This window comes from Pyrgilauda ruficollis, unplaced genomic scaffold (genome assembly GCF_017590135.1).
Source record: "Pyrgilauda ruficollis isolate IOZ18807 unplaced genomic scaffold, ASM1759013v1 scaffold61, whole genome shotgun sequence".
NCBI classification, from domain to species: domain Eukaryota; kingdom Metazoa; phylum Chordata; class Aves; order Passeriformes; family Passeridae; genus Pyrgilauda; species Pyrgilauda ruficollis.
The window spans coordinates 2,664,362-2,685,239 of NW_024527822.1; the positions used below are offsets into that span (position 1 = coordinate 2,664,362).

The following is a 20,878-nucleotide window of genomic DNA, read 5'->3' on the forward strand; positions in this document are numbered from 1 at the left end:
TAGCTGTTATACACAAGCAAAAGGCATCCTTATTAACACGGATTTCTGCTAATTATATTGTTCTGGTTAAATTACTTTTCTGCCACTTGATGTACTGAGTTCAAGTCTACTTTGGACTCTGTAGTGATGCTGCCAAGACGTGAATCCAGCCAAGTGAGACCCCCAGCAGTCTTGTCTGATTAATGATTCCAAGATTTGGCCCAGCTAAATTGTTCCATTATTAATTCCGGCCGTGGCTGGAAGGGTTTTTTCCTATCCTCTCTCACTGCTTCTTTCCTGAAGACCACATGCAAAGCAAACCCAATAGCAGTGGAAGTAGAAGACTAATTTTTTTTTTGGTCCCTAGGATCTGGGAAGGTTGAAAACAAACCAGGCTTGAAGATCAGTAGCCTTCACTCCAGCTTGGAAATGGCAGGTTCAGCTTTGGAGGGCTGGAGCTGTGTTCCCTCTGTCACTCACCAACTGGAGCAGGGCTGGGACTTCCAGGAGTCCCACTGCTTTCACACAAGTGTCAGGAGAAGTGGATCTGCCTTTCAGTTTGGTTTTCCACGCTCTGTGATTGAGGACAGTAACTCATAATGAACCTGGAGTGGCAAGGTCTGTCCTCTGAGCTCCATCCCCCCCTTGTGCAGAGCTCTCCCACTCACTCTTTGATGGTGCAGGGTGTCTGTGACTCACCCGAGGGCTATTGGCACTTCCCACAGGCAGCTGGGGGAGCAGTCTTCTGTGTAGGAGTGTCCTAATACAGTGATGATGAAATGTGGAAACCTGCCTAGCCTCTTACTTATCCTTCTGTCTCAATAAATAAAATAAATTGGCTTCCCAGTAGCCTGGTGGGAAGGAGGGGGTTTTCTGACAGGTTGCTGCTGCTGAGTTTCTCATGTGGTTTGTCCCAGCAGACTGAGTACTTGAGTCAGAGCCTGGATGCCAGCTGAGGATTGCCCAGGAGCCCCAGGAGAGCTGATCTCCAGCATCCCAGTCTGCCAGGCTTCCCTGCTCCCTGGGCAGGTGGCCCTGGGCCAGCCAGGTGGGCAGGGTGCAGGCAAGCACTGCTGGTGCACAGTGGCCCCAGTGACACAAACACATGGAGACCTGATCAGAACCCAAACCCACACCTGCTAGGAGAGAGGCAAAGTGGTTATTCCTGTACCCCCTGCACACACAGGGTCTCTGACCCCTTTTGGAGACACCTGCAGCTGGGCAAATGTGACACTGCTGGCCGCTGGCATGGCACTGAGGAACTGAAATCTGCTTTAATTGTCACATGCACACCCAGTCTGATGAGACTCAATCAAAGCCTGGGATTTTCTAGGCTGCCCAGCAACAATCAGCAACGATGAGCATGCAGAGGACGACTCAGCTTCGCTGGGGGACAAGAAATTTATGTTCAGCATGTCAGCTGTGCTTGGTTGCCCATTTTCTTTTCTGCTTCTCTTGTGGAGAAAATGTGGTTTTGAGGCATAAACCTCTTTGGATGTGACTGTAGAGCATAGCTCTGCTTCCTGCTGTGACACAAAGTGTCTTTTTGGTTACATCAGGGTTTTCTGAGTACCTAAACCATGTCTGCCTTTGTGCTGTTACTTGTCCTTATGATCAGCAATTCAGCTCCACCTCACCATATGCATTAGCTTCTAGGGTAACCCAGTGGGTAAAGATGCTGTAAAAGTCACAGCTGGGAGTCCCAGCTCTGTCACATCTGGGTGACAGCTACATTTGTTCCCCATGTGGTGGAATCTTTGTTAAATCTTTCAACTGTGTGCTTGTCTGAACGGGCGTTTTCCATGCTCCTGTGTAACTCACCTGTGCAGGTGAGTGGGTGCTAGAGCATTCACCCTTCATTAGTATGCATTCAAACCAGTGAAGGAGATAACAGCAGACAACACCACCCCTGTGTCTGTGTCAGATGGGTATTTCACGGATGGCAGGGCTTTCTTTTCAGAGGTGGAGTGTCTGCTGCCAGGTTTCAGACAGAACTGAGTGGATGTGTACACACTGCACTCATCTGAGAGCCAGGAGGCCACACAGTGTTACACCAGTTATTCAGCTCTTCATTCACTGGAAACTAATAAGATCTTCTCATTTTGTGAGGCAATGTACAAGGATAGCTGCTCTGACTGCAGCCACATCACCCTTCCAAGAGTGTCAGCCTTCCTGTTTTTCAGGGGTTTTGCAAGCAGAGCCTGCTTTTATGTTCAAGAAACACCTCCAGAGCAGCCCACCTCAGCCCAGGAGTGCTCACCACCTTTAACTGCACGTGGTTCCTCAGTCTCCCAGGCAAGGGAGTGGGAATCATCCCTAATTTCTGGCTGCACATGCAAATCCACAGTGCTCCACACTGCAAAAACAGGGCTGCTGCCAAGAACTAAAGCATGGTACACTGTTTTTGTCTGAGATAAATCCTTGCAGACACTGCTTTTATATTTTCCACCTTTAATGATTAATTGATCATTAATATTTGTTTTGATGTGTTTCACATTAAACAGCCTGGAGGTTTCTGCTCAAGCTTTGCGAGCCTTTTTGATTGCTGCCAGTTGGGATCCACCAGTTGGAAACCATCATTCCCATGGTTTGGTCTGCTTCTTGTGGGAGTCAGGGATATTCCTGAGATAGCACTAACACGGGGATAGTCCTGTTGCCTTGAATGGGCTGCCAGATCTGCAGGAATACAAGGATTCCAGAAGGTTTTTGGACGTTGTCTTCACACTGGAGTTGCAAGTTTTAGTAATAGAAGGCCCAGAGCTTTAATTTCTTTCCCTTGAATGGCTGCTGAGAAGCATTCACCTGAAAATTCTTGAGACAAGTGGGCACAAGGTCAGCACCTAACTCCAGGTGTGTGATCCAGGAATCACTCATGGTTGTCCTCAAAGTACCTGAATTAATTCATTATGTTTGTCAGGGGTTATGAAGTTCTACCAGTGCCTGGTGAAAATTAGTGCTGAAAATGTTCAGCTTTTGTCTGAGCTCTGTTGTGAGCTCACTAGGAAGTATAACATGAGATAGGGCAGGGATCAGAAATTTCAAGGTGTAATGTGGGCAGGTTTTGTCACAGCCAGTTAGTGCTACAGCTGAATAACTACACAGCTCAGGTTTCCAGCCTTGGAATGTGTCCAGCTTGACTTTATCACTGCAAAATCTCATGAGAACATTTTATGCACGTGGTACATAAGGCTGGGATTTGCTATAGAAGACATGCAGTGCTAGGGAAGAAAGACCATGGAAATGGATGGAAATATTTCTGGGTCATCACTCCTGAGTAACAGGAGGTTATAGAGGTGATGGGTAGGATCTGGAAAATGAAATGGAGAGAGGTCAAGTTGTATAATCATGAGACAATCCCAGGACTCTGGATCAGGACAAATCCCATCCCATTGCTTTGCATACAGAATATTTCATGCCTAACTGAAGTGTTGAAGTGTGAAAAAAGTAAACTGGAAATCATGTTAATTTTAAAATCATCACTGCCTTCTAAGCCTAATAGAAGTAGGTCTTTTGGTGGGCATCTCTCTTCTGAGTTTTGACAGTTCCTACTTCCTTCAGATACCTGCTCTGAGCCACTTGCTGCTTGCTACCAACACTGGAGCTTTTTGCCACAGTCTCCTCTTCAGTCACCGGGAGGGAAGGTTATGAAGTGACTCATCTCTCCATGTTTGCCTCTGTGTACCATCTTCTAGGGCATCCAGGGTCTTTCTCTTCTATCTGATTTCCCAAAGCAGACCAGATTAACCTGACAGAAGCATAGAGATCTTAAAAATATTGGTGAAGACACTAATTTCCTTCCTGTATTGCGAGCAGTCTGTGTTTTGAAGCCCCCACGTGACCCCAAAGTTCAACTCCTTGTCCTTCCAGCCATGGAGATTTAACTAATTTGGCCAAGCAGTCAGCATATGGACACTGAACCATCTGGCTTTGAGCTGGAATTAGCTGTCCCTTGCCCAGTTGTTAGATCAAGCATGGCAAGATGTGTAATGTGGGTGGGAACAAAAGATATCACTCTAGTAGGAGATCAGAGGAGGTCAAAAAATGCCGTCTGGCATGGGGATGTAGCACCATTTCTAAGTTACAGCTCATAAAAAATGAGCTCTGTTTTATTTTTAAGGCAAGTGAATATTCAGTACAGAATCCAGTAACCCTCCTCCAGCTCATTCCAATAGACAAATTAGGGATATAGCTTCAAAAAACACTGGCAATATAAGTGTAGTAGGAGAGAAAAACCAGATGTTTTGGATTTGCAGACTCTGTAGAGCCACCTTTGCTGAACAACTGACATCTGCCTGCTTTTGTTCACATCTCTGCTCTGTGTCTGAGCTGAGGCTTCTCTAAGTTTTGCATTATTTGCATCTGTGTTTGTGAGTGAGAGAGGGGGAGACTGATGCCCTGAGATGGTGGGGACCAAAGCCACGGAAGTTGTCACCACTGTTGGACCACATTCTTGTTGGCTGTGGTGGGAGGATGTTGTGGGGGATTTGAAGTAGTAGAAATTAATGTCAGGGTCATTAAACCTTCCACCTTCCTTCTAAAGCTGTCTCCAGCTGCCCATTTCAGGGAAGGTGGTTGACTTGGTGGCATCAATCTGACAGCTTCTCACAATTTGGACCCTTGGAAATCAATAGGACACGTGTGATGTGAGGCACCACGCTGTCCTCCCTCCCTTTCACACCCCAAACATCAGCACAGTGTGGCCAGCAGGAACAGGGCAGAGACTGCCCCTCTGTACTGGTGAGGCTGCACCTCCAATCTTGGTGTCAGTTTTGGGACCCTCATGCAAGAATGGCACTGAGGTAAGGCAGTGCAAGTCCCATGCACAGCATCAGTATTGGAATGGTTTTTGGGAGCAGGAATGGTGGGCAGAGCTCAGCTGTAGCCAGCCAACCATTTCCAGGACAGCACCAGTTTCCTTCCCCATACCAAGCCCTGCCGTCCCCTCTGCTCCGTTTCCCTCTTGGCAGAATTGCCAGTTTCTCCTTGAGATCAGGCTGGCTTGTTCCCATGCATCCTCACATCTTCTGAGCCATCATGTAGAATTTTTGGTAGTTTTCTTTCAAGTGGAAAGCAATCTGATCTGATCACTCTCTGTGAACATGTGTGAGACTATCCTACTATCTGTTGGAATTATTGACTCTTTCAAACAAATGAGACAGATGAGCAGAGGTAAGTTTGCAGTGCCCTCCACAGCAGGAACTGTGATTTAAACACTTCCTTTGGCCAACTCATTAACCCTGATGCTGCTGGCAAAACTCTCTCCAGGGTACATGTGGGAATAATGGAACATTGATTCTCAAAGACATTTGGTTACTCAAAGCCACGAATCCGTACAGACTCACGCTTTGTTAGTTCTGGCTTTTGCAAAATTATTCCTGCTTTCTTGTGGCATTTTACCCATGACACGTGCTGCTGGTGGAGGTGCAGCATTAAATGTCACATCTTGCAAATGTAACACTGACTTGGAAAGAGTTGTTGTGGGGGGGACCTGCCCTACTTAAGCAGCTCTTGTGTTTGCCCAAGGTTTTTGTACAGTATTCTTCTAACTGATCCTGGTTTTTGGTGTTAAATATGATAGATATTAAGTGATAGATATGATATTAAGATAGATATGATAGATATTAAGTAAATGATTCTATTGTGATTTGTAGCTGGGCTGTTTCACGTGCTCTCCTGGCAGATCAGCAGCCAAAGCAGCAGCAAAATCTGGGTTCTCTGCTTTTATCTGTGCAGAGTGCAGCCCCTCTAATTAATGATCCATGGCAGCACACAGCAGGTTTAATGCCAGCTCTTTGGCCTCTGGGATGGTCAGGAGCCAGCAGAGATGTACAGAAGGCTCAGTCATTAAAGGATTTGGTTTCCCTTATTGTACATCAACTTCCAAATTTTAATCCCTTGCTTCTTAAAAGCAATCTCCTGCCAAAGCCCATGGAATATATTGATTTTTAGATTTGTTTTTTGGCAAACATTGAAGTGAGTATTGTCCATTAGACCTAGATCTAGACCTATAGGGGCTTGTGCACTTCTGGGGGAAGTGAGCAGGACATGGTGTCTCTGTGCCAGCCAGTGGCAAGGGAGGATTTTAACATCACTGGGGTGCCATGCCATGTACTCATCACCACTCCTGTGCTGCAGCACAGCCCATTTGGTGTGATGGAAACTGGTGAGCAGAGCCAAATGTCACCCCTGGTCATGTCAGGTCTTGTTTTGGGGGTGTATTTCAGCCCCTTTGGAGGTGGAAGTTTCTATGTTTTACCAGTAGCAGTTGGAGAAAAATGACAATTCCCCTATCAATGCTGTCATGCAATGTCTCCACAGGAAGCAAAGGGGGCCAGGCTGTGTTTGGGCTCTGCTGCAGATCAAGCACTCTTTTGTCAGCTCTTGTTTGCACAGCTGCCATGCCCAGAAAACTCACTTGAAGTCCTTGGTTGCCCAGTTCAGTTTGCTCCTTTAAATCTTGGTCTGCTGTGTGTTAAAATATTGCTCGAGTGCAGCATTGCCTTCATTCATTTCTATCATTGATCCCTTTGTAAGAGCACGTGGCAGAATCATAGACTGAAAGTCTGGAGGGGAAGCTTGATCATTTTGCATGGTTGCATCCAGCCCCAAGGTTTGTGTCTGCCTGAGGCACAGCATCCAACCCAGAGCTGCTCTGAACAGGGGGAATCCATCCTTTCTTTTCATAGTTTCATAGTTTCTTTTTTAAAACTTTTCATAGTTTCTTACCAGGTTTAATTCCTCTTTATGGTTTTGGGGGTTTTTTGGTTTTATGTTTTTTTTTTGTTTGTTTGGATTCTTACTCCTAGTTTTATCCTTTTTCCCATGGATTGCAGCATCACATGAGAATTGTAGGGTGAAAAGTCCTGAATCTAAAGAAGGATTAGCCTCTCTTTATTTGTATTTTTAATTCTAGACAACTTCTTTCTGTATAATGGCCTCAGAATATTCCTGAAATTGAGCAAAGCAGTGATGGCTGGAGGTGGCACCTGCCCTTTGTGCCACAGATAGAGGAATTTTGGGGACACACTGGGACATGGGAGATGTAAGCAGCACATGGGGTTTGCCAGGATGGAGGGGGAGCATAAGGAAAAATAGCAAATGTGATGAAAGGGAGGTTGAAAAGGTGGCAAGGGCAATTTTTCTTATTTCATATCAATTTGCATAATGGGATCTAATTTGCTTTAAGCAAGTCCATGCTTTGATGTTAACTTTCAGGGCTTTTTTTCTTTGGAAACAAGTAAAGGGAACCGCTGTCACCCCAGCCCATGTCCATGTCCCCTGTGCTGCAGCCCTGATATTGCACTATCATGTACCCTAAAAGCATCAATTTGTGCAGAGCTAACCAGGCAGATTTGTCAATTGCAGGGTGGGAGCCAAATGTTGGGAAGGCAGGAATCTGGAGAGGGAGGACAGAAGGAAGGAAAGGTCTGCAGAGAAGTGGGGTTAAGATTCTCTCACTGAGGTAGGAAGGAAAAGGAATTGAAATAATATGGCCCATTGATTTAAATGTTACTCTGGGATTGAATCTTGGCCCTCTCTGCTCCATTCTCACTGGTGATTACAGAAGAACTGGTAGTTTTTCTGCACAGTGCTTCCCCTTCTGTAAAGTGAGAGCAGCACCTTTTAAAATAATAAATCCTGTCAGGTCTTGAGTAGATCAGACATTCCAGTGAGTATTTCTGCAGGGCTGCGTGCAGGCATTTGGAGGCTTAGCAGAATGAATCCTCTGAACCTTTGAGACTCACTTGGTGCTCCTAGGAGGGGATAAAAGTGGAGTTAATTAACCCATCCCCAAATCCCTCCTGCTCTGTGACCAGCAAGTAGCTGCTGCTTCACAGTGCTTCTTTCCTTGGCTCTCCATGTACCCAAGCATCCCTACAAACCAGAGGGAGTGTCTGCCTCTTACATCTGGCACTGCTGATCTGCTTGCAGAGGAGTGGGACAAATTTGCTCCATCCCCACTGGACTTTGTGGTACCAACAAAACATTTTGTGAAGATGCCACACCTGCTTGGCCAAACCCCAGGGTGTTATTGAAATGAACATTTTTCATCCTTGAAGGATTAATAATTGTGTACCAGGGCTGTAAGTGATTGCATGCTCATGCTTTAAGAGGAAGAAAGGAGTACAAGGATTTCTGTGTGAATAAAGGAGCGCATGGATTTCTGTGTGAATTTCTGGAGTGAGTGGCAGAGGAGCTGCTGCTTGGCAGCAGTGATCTCTGCTGGGAACCCCATGGCTGCACTGGTCCAGCTCCAGCAACACGATCCCCCAGTTTGTCTAAACTGGGCTTCACCCCATGTAATCTCCATGTTGTTGATTTTTTAACTTTGAATTCCATTTTCCTTTTAATAGCTTCCCATTTGAGAGTTCCTCTGAGTAGAGAAAAGCTGTGCAGGACAAGCTGCTTCATTTGCAGGTGTGTGATGTGCACTTGACCAGGGATAATAAACACTGCACAACACCACGACTGAGGCCTTGCTGGTCTTGGGGAGGCTGAGACAAAGGGGAGAAAAATGCCTTTTCCCCTCTCATCATGCCCCTGAAGTGCAGCACCACCAGCAGCTGGGGTGGCTGGTATGTGCAGACACCACCTCCCAAAGGGGCATCGTGCTCCAAAAGCCATCATCCCTTTGAGGGATGCTCTTTGTGTCCTTTGGGGGTGATTCATCTTCTTCAGCTGTCTTCTCCCAGATTACACTTCCTATTTGCTGTCTTCCCACATGCTCACAGCCTGCCTCTGATTTCAGGGGGGGACAGATGGGCTCAATACAGAGGACCATGCAGGAGTGGGATTAAACATTTTCTCCCTTTCTCTGTAGCCCTGAGCAGGTTTATCTGCCCTCCCTCCGGAGCACAGGGCACGGTGCCTGCTTGGTTTGCAAATCAGGGAGGGCAGAGGGGCTGCGGCCGCCCCGTGCTCAGCGCTGCATCTCTGATGAGCTCTTCCCCAGCCTCTGCATCCCTGGCTGCTTGCTGTGGGTGACCATGTGTGTGATGGTGAGGCTGCTGTGGGGAGCCTCTGAGGTTTTCCAAAGTTAGAAATGCAAAGTATTCGTGTATGCATGGTGAAAACCATACCGCAGGCTAAACTGGGGGCTTTAAACATTACAGAAGATTGATTGTGTTAAACTGCCCTCATTGTGATGGCAGGAGCAGCACAAAGGATCGTGTGAATGTGTGTGGTGCATAAAGAAAAATGGATAAATGAATATAGTAATTTTCATTTAAAATCACTAATTGCTTGAAATGTCATTTGTAACATACCTTCAACTAAACTAAACAAGGCAAACCTGCCCTTGTCCTCACTAACCCTTGAAGGGACCAGGCACTAGACCTACAAAACAAACAAATGCTTCCAAACATTTCCTGTGTAAAGCCAAGTGGGGGGTGTATTGGTTTCCTGTTGCAAATATTAAGAATTTAATTTGTGATGCAATCTACCTGGAAATTTTGCTAAAGTACCATGGGATTTTCCAGTCATTTAGGCAGAATGAAGAGCCAAGTCATGTGTTTGTTGCTCTAACATCCTGCAGTGTATTACATTTGAGTTTGCTTATTGTTGACATTAAATTTCCTGTGTGTGAAAGTCCTTGCATGAACACAGCTTTTGATGACTGATTATGGGCATAAATTCAGGTCAGTCATAATATTTCCAGTGAATTCAGAGGAAACAGTCTGTATGCTTGTGGGAAAGATCCTGCTGGGCACAATGGACCTTCTGCTCTCCACGTCATCACACAGGTGTTAGGACACTTGTGACCATAGAGAATAAGGTCCTGACTCATGATTAAGCATCTTAATTAAGCTGCTTGAACCTAGAAACATGTAGAGAGTTTTGCATTTGCTGACAGTGCATGTTTACTTTCCTTCTGAACATACCCATCTGTTGCTTAATGAGTGGCCTCTTAGAATTTTCCATCTTTCTCTTGCTCTTAAAATATTGTTTGGAATTGGTGTAATTAATGTTCTGCCCTGGGCTTGCACTGGGGTAGTCTCTTCAGGATGTTCACAAGTTAAATATATCCTTTACAAATTATTTGTAAACATTTAAGGAACAAATGCACAGAGGCATTGCTGAGGTAGCTAATTAGATGTGTGCTTGTAGAGATGATTTTTCTCTTTAGAGCTAGTGTTTTGGCAAGAGGCTTGGTGGGAATGGCGAGGATGCAAAAAAGCCATGAAGACTCTTGGAGCTGGTGCACAAAGTGCTTAATGATGCTGCAGGGAAATTTGGGCATCAAGACCAGGCTTAACATCAGAGCAGCACGAATTTGGTGGGAAGGAGCGTGGCGCTGTCACATGGCTGCTGGTTTCCTGTGCCAGCTTCTTCAGGGGGTCGGATCTCTGCTTTCTGCCTGCCAGCCTGCACCCTGCCTCTGTCACTCCCTTGCACCCTGCAGCAAAGCTGTCCTGAGAATTCAGCCTCCAACCAAACATCTTCATTCATCTGAACAGGAACTGTATACCTCTAGTGCCTCAGATATTTAAGTGCTACACATTTTGGCTTCAGAGAGGATTGAAAGAATTTTTTCTGAATAATAACTGTATTCTGGGCTGTGAAGCACTTTGGACTGTTTACTTTTGTCAAAAGGGCCCTAAAACTACAAGGATCATCTGGTTCCTATCCCCTGCCTTGGGCTGGGGCACCTTCCACTAGACCAGGCTGCTCAAAGTCCTGTCCAGCCTGGCATTGAACACTTCCAGGGATGAAACATCTGCAACTTCCTTGGGCAACTTGTGCCAGTGCCTCACCACCCTCACAGTAAAGCATTTTTTCCTAGTACCAAATCTACCCTCTTTCACTTAAAAGCCATTATCCCTTGTTCTGTCATTGCACACCCTTGCAAAAAGTTTGTGAAGTTGAATAAAACACTGACAAGTATTATGTAACTAAAAATAGCTCTATGTTTTGCAGTTATGTGAAAAAAAAAAGAGAATCGCTATTTCATCCTATCTTATCTTGTATTTTTTCAGGATCAAGCATGAAAATATAGTTGCTCTGGAAGACATCTATGAGAGTCCAAACCATTTATATTTGGTCATGCAGTTGTAAGTACTGAACCTAATGAAGTCTTTATATCAAAGTTGCCAACTCTTCTTGCTCTGGTTTTGTTCTTTAACTGAAAAAATGGGATCTGTAAGAGGTATTTGTCTTGTGTGCTACAGACTGCAAAATCCCTGGAGGGTGGTCAAAACCAGACCTCTAGCTGTGGTGTGCTGTGTTGTTGTAAAATTGGGAATTGAATTGTTTTGTGACTAGTCTCACCCAAATCAAACCAGAGTGGTTTTGTGAGATCACATCAAAAAAAGAGCAGAACAGACAGGGCAGGGGAGGGAATTACAGCTGAGAAGAGCCGGATGTGCCATAGGGAAGCCTAGAGCATCTGACAGAGGCAGCTCTGGGGTTAAATACTCAGGGGAAGCCCTTGGGGAAAATGCTGGTCCCTTGTCTGTTGGTCCAGGCATGGTGGTGTCCTCAGAAGTTGTTGTGCTGGCATTGTGGGGAGAATAGCATCCTGTAAACTCTTAGTGTGTTTTTGTAGCCCCACATTTCAGTTCAGGGTGCTGCAAAAGGACTTGCACAGGAACATTAGTGTTGTACAAATTCCAACAAGCCAGCTGGATTGTGGGAAGTACCAATTTTGTGATAAGTTGATTTACAAATCCTTAGTTTTGTTTAATCTCTTTAGAAAAATAAATAGATATTATTACTACTTATTATTAGCTTGTTTAGTATAGTTCATCCATCACTTTTATAAAACCCTTGCATCCATATATTTGGGTTATCTGAAATGTAGTTCTGTAATGAGAGATGACACTGATTATATCTTGGTATAAATTTTTACTTGCTCACTGTTCAACACTTACTAGGGAATTATCCTTTCTGTTATAGCTGTACTTGTAAACCCAGCCAGTTAATTTTCTGCAGGTCAAGCATTTAGCTGCTCCAGGGGGACACAGGTTCACTGATGCCCAGGGGGGTGAGATGCCCAGCTGAAGCCAGAGCCCATCAGCAGCATTTGGGGTGGCAGCTCTGAGCAGCCCCCAGCCCCAACAAAAAGCTGTGCCTTGTGTTACCAGATAGACCAAGGGCACTAAACTGAATGTAGGGAATAATCTTTCTGTACTTTTTTGGGAAAGTGCTGTGTTATCTCAAGGTGCAGAGGACAAGAACCCTCCAGGTTACTCAGGTACTCACCCTGAGTACTCAGGATACTCAGGTTAATCCAAGCCAGGTACTCACCCTCGTCTCTTTGGGTGTTACATGAAGGATGGTGCAACCTCTGCACTGCTTCTGAGTGTCCATCAACAGTTAGGTTTGGGATCAGTTGGTGTCAAGAGTTGGGTGGCAACACTGCAAAGTCCAGGAGGCTCAAAATCCATTTTGCTTGCCTCCTTTCATGGATTCCTGTTTGGGAGAAGGCATGTATGGATAATTTCTTGTTTCCAAGGTAACACCAACTTGTTGATACAATGGCTGTGAACCATTGCACAGCATGAAGTAGCTTATCTTTTTGTTTATATTTCTGCCCTGATTATTATTAGATTCCCTGTGGGTTTTTCAGCTTCTCATTTTTGTGTATTTCTCCTAAACAATTTCTCCTAATTTCGCCTACCTTTAAAACTTGGGTTCTGTGAAGCAGAAGGGGTTCTGATCAAGCAGCTTTGAGAAAGCCACACTTAGACTGGAAAAAAAAAAAAAAGAAAAAAAAAAAGGGGATAAACTCAGTGCCACTCAAAGAGCAGTATGATGAGCACAACAAATCTCAAATCCATATGTCCTTTTCTCTGGGTCATTGCTTGCTAAGTGGACTCTAGCTAATACTTCCCAAGGATTATTTTGTGGTGTGGCAGCATTTTCATTACCAAATTTTGAGCACTCTGTTGTGGAAAATTCACATTGCAGCCCCTGAGCGTCTTGCAGCACCTCATTGGGAGAAGGTTTTTGAAGGCAGACCAAGCCTGCCTGTTTATGTTTGTCCTTGAGTGCATCTCCTTTTACATGAAAGCCATGCTTGTTAGCAGGCCAGCTTGAAGGATAAATATCACACCTCATTTATTCTGTCAAAGATATGGGCAAGTAAAGGTCTCAGTGTCTGTGCTGGAGTTGGAAAGAGGGGAGGTTAAGAGGCAGCTGTCCATGTCTACTTGACACTTAATTTGTTCCTGCCAGTCCCCCTGGGAGCACTTCCCAGAGTTACGTTGCTGTTGGTGACTCTGCCCTGTGTGTTTCCCAGCGTGTCCATGGGGAAATAAGATCTCTGGCTTTGGTTTCACCACCTTGTTTTCACATATATTGTATACAAGCCATCACAGAACTGTTCAAACTGACACAATCCTCTCAGTGCCAGAAGGTAGACCAGAAGTCCAGGCTGGAGATTTCTGGATTCGACAACTCAGAATTTCATGTGTCTAGGGGCTATACTGTTCCTTATAAAGGGCTGGGCTATTTTTTCTTTATTTATTTTCCCAAAATGCAAGATGTTCCAACCCAGTGTTTGGCAAGGTTGTGGACGACTCCTTGCTGTCTTTGACTCCCAGTGTAGCTCAGCTTTGGTGTGAGGTGATCACTGGTACAGCTGCAAGGCCAAACACAAATGTAGGTATTTGCTGCCTCTCCTGTGATGACTCTGCCAAACTTTTGCAGGCACTATAGAAAAATACTGTAGAGCATTTGTCGTATTTCCATGAGGATGATGTGTTTTCCAAGAAAAAAACTGCTCCTTCCCAAGCTTGGATTTCCTATAGTACTGTTAAGACCTACCCAGGCAACAAAGACAAAAACTAAAATAAAACTCTGAAAGTTTAATTCCTTCTGGATGCTGCTTGAGATTTCCCCAGGGGATATTGCAGAAGACAGAGGGAAATAAATTGCTTTCAGAAATAGTTTTATTGAACAATTTTGGTGTAATAGTAAGCTCTGTTAATGAGCAGTTATAGGATTTTTGGTTGCTGTTGGTGCCATTTGGTAAGAATTACCTTACTGTATCTTACAAGTGATCTGCCTTATTTTACCTGTCAGTATAGGGAAAGATCTTGATAATCTGTTGTGGTTGGTGATGTCAGATACTAATGTTTCATTAGCATAATCAGCCTCTTTGGGTATTGATGATTCATTTTCTGCATGCTGGAAAATCATGCATAAAAATGGATTTACATAAACACATGGAATCTTAGAATCATTTCGGTTGGAAAAAGCCCCAAAGATCATTGAGTCCAGCCATTAACCTGTCACTGCCAGTCCTACCTTATCCCCAGGTGCCACATCTACACATCTTTTAAGTACCTCCAGAGATGGAGACTCTACCACTTCCCTGTGCAGTCTGTTCCAGTGCTTGACAATCCTTTCCATGAAGAATTTTTTCCTAATTATCCAATCTAAATGTCTTTTCCAGCTGAGTTTTCTGGGTCCATTTGCAAATGCTCTTTCTGACTGTGCTGCCTGCGTAGATCAGAGCAGATTTCCAAGGCTTGACTGATTTCATCTCTATTGTTCGCCTGCACTGAAGTGTGAAGCAGCAGAGTTTGGTTTCCCCAAGATTTTTGTGTAACCTGTGCTAGTCAAAGCCACAGGATTTGAGGCTGTTGCTTCTCCAGAAGAATATGGGACCATGTTAAAAATCGATTAAGACAGTAATTTCCTTTTCCTCCTTTATGCAATCATATTTGCTTAAAATAGGTAGGAGCTTAATATTTTTGCTACCTCTACTCTTCTGTCAAAGTTGGTTAAAGTCCACCCATTGGGTCAGAAATTGCTAATGGCTGGCAAGTTAGGATGGAAAGTCAATGCCTCACTGCCTTTGGAAAACAGGCTATAAAAATGGGTCTAAAAGGCACCTCCACAACATAAGAAGCAGCCTAGGGTAGTGTGCAGCTAGGTAAGTAATGGACAAAGCTGAAGACCCACTTCTGAATTTCATTGCAATTTTTTGCATAGTCAAGAATATTGACAAATCCACAGGAATACCTATCAATGCTAGGATCTAGTTAAAGAAAGTGAAAGCCACAATGCCTGTCTGGTATAGTGTTCCACCTCTTTGGGGCACCTGTGATCTGATCCTCTTGGCAGGACTGCTTTACCTAGATCCTGCCAGCTGCTGTTCCTGGTTCTCCAAAGAAACCAGAGTATTTTCCCTGTGATGCCTTTTGAAGCTTTGGCATCTCTGCTGAGACATTTTTAGGGTGAACATCCTGTTTGACCCAACCCTGAAGTACTTCTCCTTACCTATGCAAAAAAACTCAGCCCAGGCTGAGCCAAAACACCCAACCCTGAAGTTTTTCCAGCTTGGTCTCTGAACTCTGATGAATTATTCAGATGATTTCTGTCATAGAAAAGCTGAGATGACGGAGGCTCCTTCCTGCCGGGTGCAAGTCACGCACTGAGGAAAGCTCTGCCCACAAGTTTGCAGGCTCAGAATCCCAGTGTCCCATTCCTGCTGTTTATCAGCTCTACCCTGCCAGACACAAGCACCTTACAACCCTGCAATGCCTTGGGAGGCAGCTCAAACAGGCAGGTACTCACCAGTGGTAAAATCTGCACAAGTTTTTGTTACTGGAACCACTCTGCTTGCGATTATGCCTTTCAACTGTATGTTTTGCTAATAAGTAAGCAGAGTGCTAAGCTGTGATTAAGTGCTGCATTCACTTTGTTTTTTGAAAACCCAATGCCTGAGTGCACTCCGAGAGCAGCCGAGCATGAGCTGCGCATGTAGGTGACATTTCAATGGAAATATTCAGCCTCCAAGAAAAACAGCAGACAATGGAAGGAAGTGTTGTGTTTGCCAGGTTCCTTACGGAGTCTAGCGAGGGCTCGGCGTGTTACAAAACACAGATCTGCATGCCAAGCCGGTATCGCATCAGGATGCTAATTAAAGCAAAACACAGATCTGCCATGCCACATTCCTTGGGTGAGGCTTATTCTCCTGCTTGGGGGGTTTTGTGTAAGCTTTATGCAAAAGACAGAAGGAAATCTCTCTGCATTTGCAATGGAATTTATATCATAGAACCAAAGAAAGATTTTAATTGGAAGGGACTTTAAAGATCATCCAGTTCCAACACTGTGCCCTGGGAAGGAACGCCTCCCACTAGACCAAGTTTCTCAAAGCCCCATCCAACCTGGCCTTAAACACTTCCAGGGATGAGACATCCACAGCTTCTGTGGTCAGCCTGTTCCAGTGCCTTACCAATGGATAATAAAAGCATACTGGGCTCTTCAGGAGCAGAAAGGTAGCAGTTATTAATCCGGCATCAATTTGACATCTTTTCCTTTGTGGAAAAAAAGATTATGGGTTAACACTGGTCAGTGCTAAATACAAAGGAGGATCTCCCTTTTCCAGTGGCAGAGAGGTTATAAGCAGACTGGAAAAGATTAATGTCAGGTTAGAGATCAGGTCATGGGCAAATTTATTGGTAACAGATTAATAGACCACAGATTGACGACCGGAATGGCTTTTAGACACCTGTAATTTTGTGGAGTCTGTGTGATCCTGAAAGTGTGAAGGTGCTCATTGGCTAGTCCTAGCTGTGCCCAGCACTCTTCATTTTTCTTCTTGTTTTTTCTGGCTGTGGCAGAACTTTTGGTAACTCCTAGCCCCCATGTCTTCTCCAAACACAGCACCTTTTCCTGAGCAGCAGTCCTGTTGCTTCCTTGTGCTTCAGCCGTGGCTAGGACCAGGCTTTTTAGAGTCCCTGGGCAGCAGCCCAGCCTTCCTACAGCAACAGAGGAATGGTGAGAGTCTTCTTCACCTTGGAGACTACAAAAAACTTTCTCGTGATGCCTTCCAAAGCCACTTAGAAGGTTCTGCCACCTTCAAGAGTTGTAGACAATTGTCAACATCCTTGTTCCAAAGCCTGCACTTGTTATTGTTACCTTAGTCAAAACATCCCAGTAAGGACTCATTAGCAAGGCAATGCTATGGTTTGGGGTTGTTTTTTTCAATTCAAGTGACATGCTACTCCTGATGGAGAGTGGTTATCTTTTTTTCCTGTAGCCTTGAGAATAAAGAAATAATGGAGAAAAATTTTCCCACTTTCATTGAACAGCCAGCATTATAACATTGTTTGCTTTCACAGAAATGTGAAGAGTTCAGATGAAAATGGATTTTTTTTCTTTTAAGATATCTATTGTTGCAAAGCTGCTGTTGTCAATCGAGAAAACAAAGGGTTTGGCCAAAATTCAAAATAAAACTTGTTCTAATATATTCATCTTTAAAGTTACAAAAAGATTTGAAGGTCTCATAAATTTGTTTGTTTTCCTATGTTGGTGATTACAATAAACAGAGAGTTATTTGTTGGAATGCCCACTCACCAGCAAGTGCTGGAACCAAATCCTTGGGATGACAGTATGTGCCTTGATTGTTGTTTTTTTAAATAGCAATAGGTTTTGGCAGCATCAACTTGAGTTCCTTCCTCCAGCCCTGCAGCAGCTGCCTCACTAAGTCCCCATTTAGGGTTCTCTTTAGCCCCTCTTTAGGGCATGGGGGTGTACCTGCCTGTGTTGTATGGCTTGGTCTGGAACAGGCAATTGAAGGGGCAGCAACAGAGATCTGCCAGTAATCCTGTATAATATCACTGCTTCCCTGAGAGCAGGAGAGAGGCTTTTCTCTCCAAACAGCAGGAAGGTGGCTATTTAGAGCCCTAGCAATTTTCTTGCCATTTTGTTGGCTTTGGATAAGCATCTCCTTCCTTTCATGCTTTGCCCAGAAGTTTCCCTGCTGGTTACTTGATGTTCACGTAGTCACTGAATGAGTCTTTTAGATTTAGTTCTGCTTCTCTCAGCTCTTGGTAATTTACACTGTGGTGCACCAAAGTCAATTAAATAGCTGGTGTTTAATTCAGGTGGAAAGGGCTTTGCAACAAGGCATATAATAAATGTTAAATCCATATATGCCACAGTGTGAGAATTCATTATGATACAGTGGGATCTCTCTCAGGCATGACGTGGAGTCATTCTGATTAAATGGTTACACTTATTTAAACAGAAAAGGCTTTTCATAACAACCTGCAAAGCTTTGAAGTGAAATAACACGGTGTTGAATCAAGATGCCAAATGAACGTGGGCGTTCCCAAGTCCATTCTTTTACATGGAAAACATTATTAAAAGTTTTCTTCTGGAGGAAGGTTCTGCAGGCTCTGGTGAAGGGGACAGTAGGAGCCTGGTGAGTGCCACGTGTCAGTATGTTCCAGAAGACATTCCATGATTTTGTGGCGGAAAAACAGGCTCAATTTCCCAGGCATGCTCATGTCTCAGCTCCAGCCTGTGCTCTAGGCTGGGCAGTCAGGTCAAGAGTCTGCAAGTGACTCCAGAGGCAGTGCTGGCCTAACTTGCACCTACACTTGCATTGCATTACAGCAGGTGATGATGGAGCATTATCATCCTGTTCATACTCACACTGAAAGAAAAGATCTCTCACTACACATTTCATCTGCATTGCCCCAAAATCTCTACCTAGGGTGTATTTTTAAAGCCAGGTTGATTCATATCGATTTCTGTTGCTGGGCTGGGTGTCAAGGCCTTAAACAGGAGAATGTAAAACCTAGAATTTTTTGTGGAAGTGCAGGTTGCTGTTTGAAACCCTGTTTTGACTTCTTTTTGCAGTACTGTGGTTACCTCCTCTTACAGAAACTATTTTCATAGGTCTGCAGAAATACTTGCCATAGGTCCTGCTTTAAACATTCTCCCTGGAAAATTATTCAGTGGAAAATGAATGTGGAGGATTTTGTGGTTTTCTTTTTATTTTTTTTTTTTTTTCTTATTTTCCTGAAACACTGGTTAGGTCTGCTGTAGCCAAGCTTTTACTTTTTTAAGCATTTTATAGAAAAAGAAAATACTGTTGCTGGTGAAGCCTTTCTTTGATGCATTTATAGAACATGTGCTCATTTCTTTCTGATTCATGCCACATGGTTATATCTTAGCTTGTAAAGGCCATTTTTTTCTCTTAAATTGGAGGGAAATTGTGTTCTGAGACCCAAATATTTATGTCATCTTTTCCTTTCTCCAAGACAAAATTCCCATTTGGGGCTGTGTGATCCTGGCTTAGCTGAAAAGGGCTTTCTCTACTAGTACTGAAGATGGTTTGGAGGAGTTTGGTGTTTATTCTGTCTAATTATTCTGTTGGCAAGGAGCATTTAACCACTCTGTAATTGCATTTTCTTCATCCCTCACTGATGATACTCTAAGGAGCACTGATATCCTTGAGTGAGACGTAGTGGAGCCTTTAAATGTCCAGATGTCTCTGAGGAAAGAAGATACAATTCTCCAAAATGGATTGTAAAGAAAGAATCAGAAACAGTTTGAAATCCACTGAAAGGGAGCTGAGATTTTAAGACCTGCCTTAGCATAAACAGAGGCAGCATTACTAAAAACTGGGCTTGGCATCTGTAATACGCAAAATCAGGTAGAAAATTAAAATTCATGCAATTATTTTTCTCTCTGTCATTGAGGTTTTGCCATGAAAAATCTGCTGTGAGTCTCTTGCAGCTACAGAAAAAGGGATATTCCTTCAGGAGAGCACAGAGCTAGGCTCCCATTCTGCCATGACTGTGATGCTCCTTGTTGTGATGGTGATGTCAGATGTACTCAGTCCTAAAGTGCACGGTCACCCTGCTGCAAAACATCACCCAGTGCCATGGGACAGGAGAGGTGTAACCATAATTAAGCAATGCTGAGCAGAGAGGAGAGAAATTGCCTTGCTCTGATTGCCTACCAGGCTTATCTGCAGGAATATTTCTCTCACTGCAGCCCAGGGTCTTTCCTGTCCATTAAAGCTTGTTTTCCTGTAAGCATGGAGCAGGACCACTTGCAGAAAGTGCTTCTGACATTTTGCTTCTCGGGGCTGAAAGTTCCCTGCCAGAGACTTTTAAATCTGCTCTTTTCAGATGCTTTTGAAGATGGATTTGCTGTAGAGAGGTTTTGCTTCCCATTGGTGCTGTCCTGTCTTGTCTGAAGGGTGGTGAGGGAAATGTAGGTTAGCTCTCTGTCCCTGATGATTGTGTCACCAGATGAAATGTATTTTAAAAGGAAAATTTCCTAGAGAAAAGCATTTTATTTTGCACTCTCTTCCTCTGCAGCCTAACGTGGTTGCAGCTGGAACCCCTCTCCTTGCTATTGACATGTGACCACTGCCAGGAGAGCCATGGCAGCTCCTAGAAACAGCAAGTGGGAGCATTTTGGGGAAAGAGCATTCCTCTGATGCGTGTGGGCATTTCTTTTACAATGGAATGGGAGTGAGGAGTTCTTGTGACATGTGCAGGAGTGCTCATGCCTGCAGACAGGAGCAGGCAGGGCTGCTGCTGGAAGCGATTCACACCAAGATGGAGAGAAGCACTTCTGAGCAGTCTCTCCTTTAATCCTGGTCCCACCTGAGCTAAATTAACTAAAGAAATGTGCTGCTACATTTGTGGCTGTGTATGTTTGAAAGTTTAGAGCAAAAAGGCAACAGTTTGCACAACACCACACATTAAAAAAAAGTGGGAAGGAAAGGAAAAATAACAAAATAACTGATGAGCTGCTGTCTATTGTTGGCTGAAGGTCTAGAGTTTCTCCCTGGCCTGAATTTCCTTGCAAGATGCTGTGAAATGTGGCCAGGTGATAGTCATACAATAGATTTCCACTGTGGCTGAGCTTTCCTGAGCACATGCTTGCTCTCAGCCCACTCCACCTGGCACGTGTCTTCATCCAAGGGGCTCTTCCTGCACAAGGTGCTTCACTGCAGGTTTCCCTGGGCATACTGCTCCCCAAAACTGCAGCAGCACAGTGTGACAGAGACATTGGAAGCTTTTCTTGTTATTTGTCTCATGTTCTGCTCTAGGTCCCTAAAGCCCAGTGTGTTTGCACAAGCCCTTGGGTGCTGGTGGCAGGCAGGCACCGCTATATTTTATTTCTTGGTCGCTTTGCC

At 44.3% G+C, this 20,878-nt stretch overlaps 1 protein-coding gene across 1 annotated transcript in view; it reads left to right on the forward strand.

Annotated features, from left to right (window-relative positions):
• The window catches only part of CAMK1D (calcium/calmodulin dependent protein kinase ID), a 210,363-nt gene that overhangs the window by 116,437 nt on the left and 73,048 nt on the right, over nt 1-20,878 (forward strand). Inside the window, exon 3 of the mRNA XM_041483769.1 lies at nt 10,956-11,030. Coding sequence (XP_041339703.1) covers nt 10,956-11,030 — 75 coding nt within the window. The remainder of the gene's footprint in view (nt 1-10,955; nt 11,031-20,878) is intronic.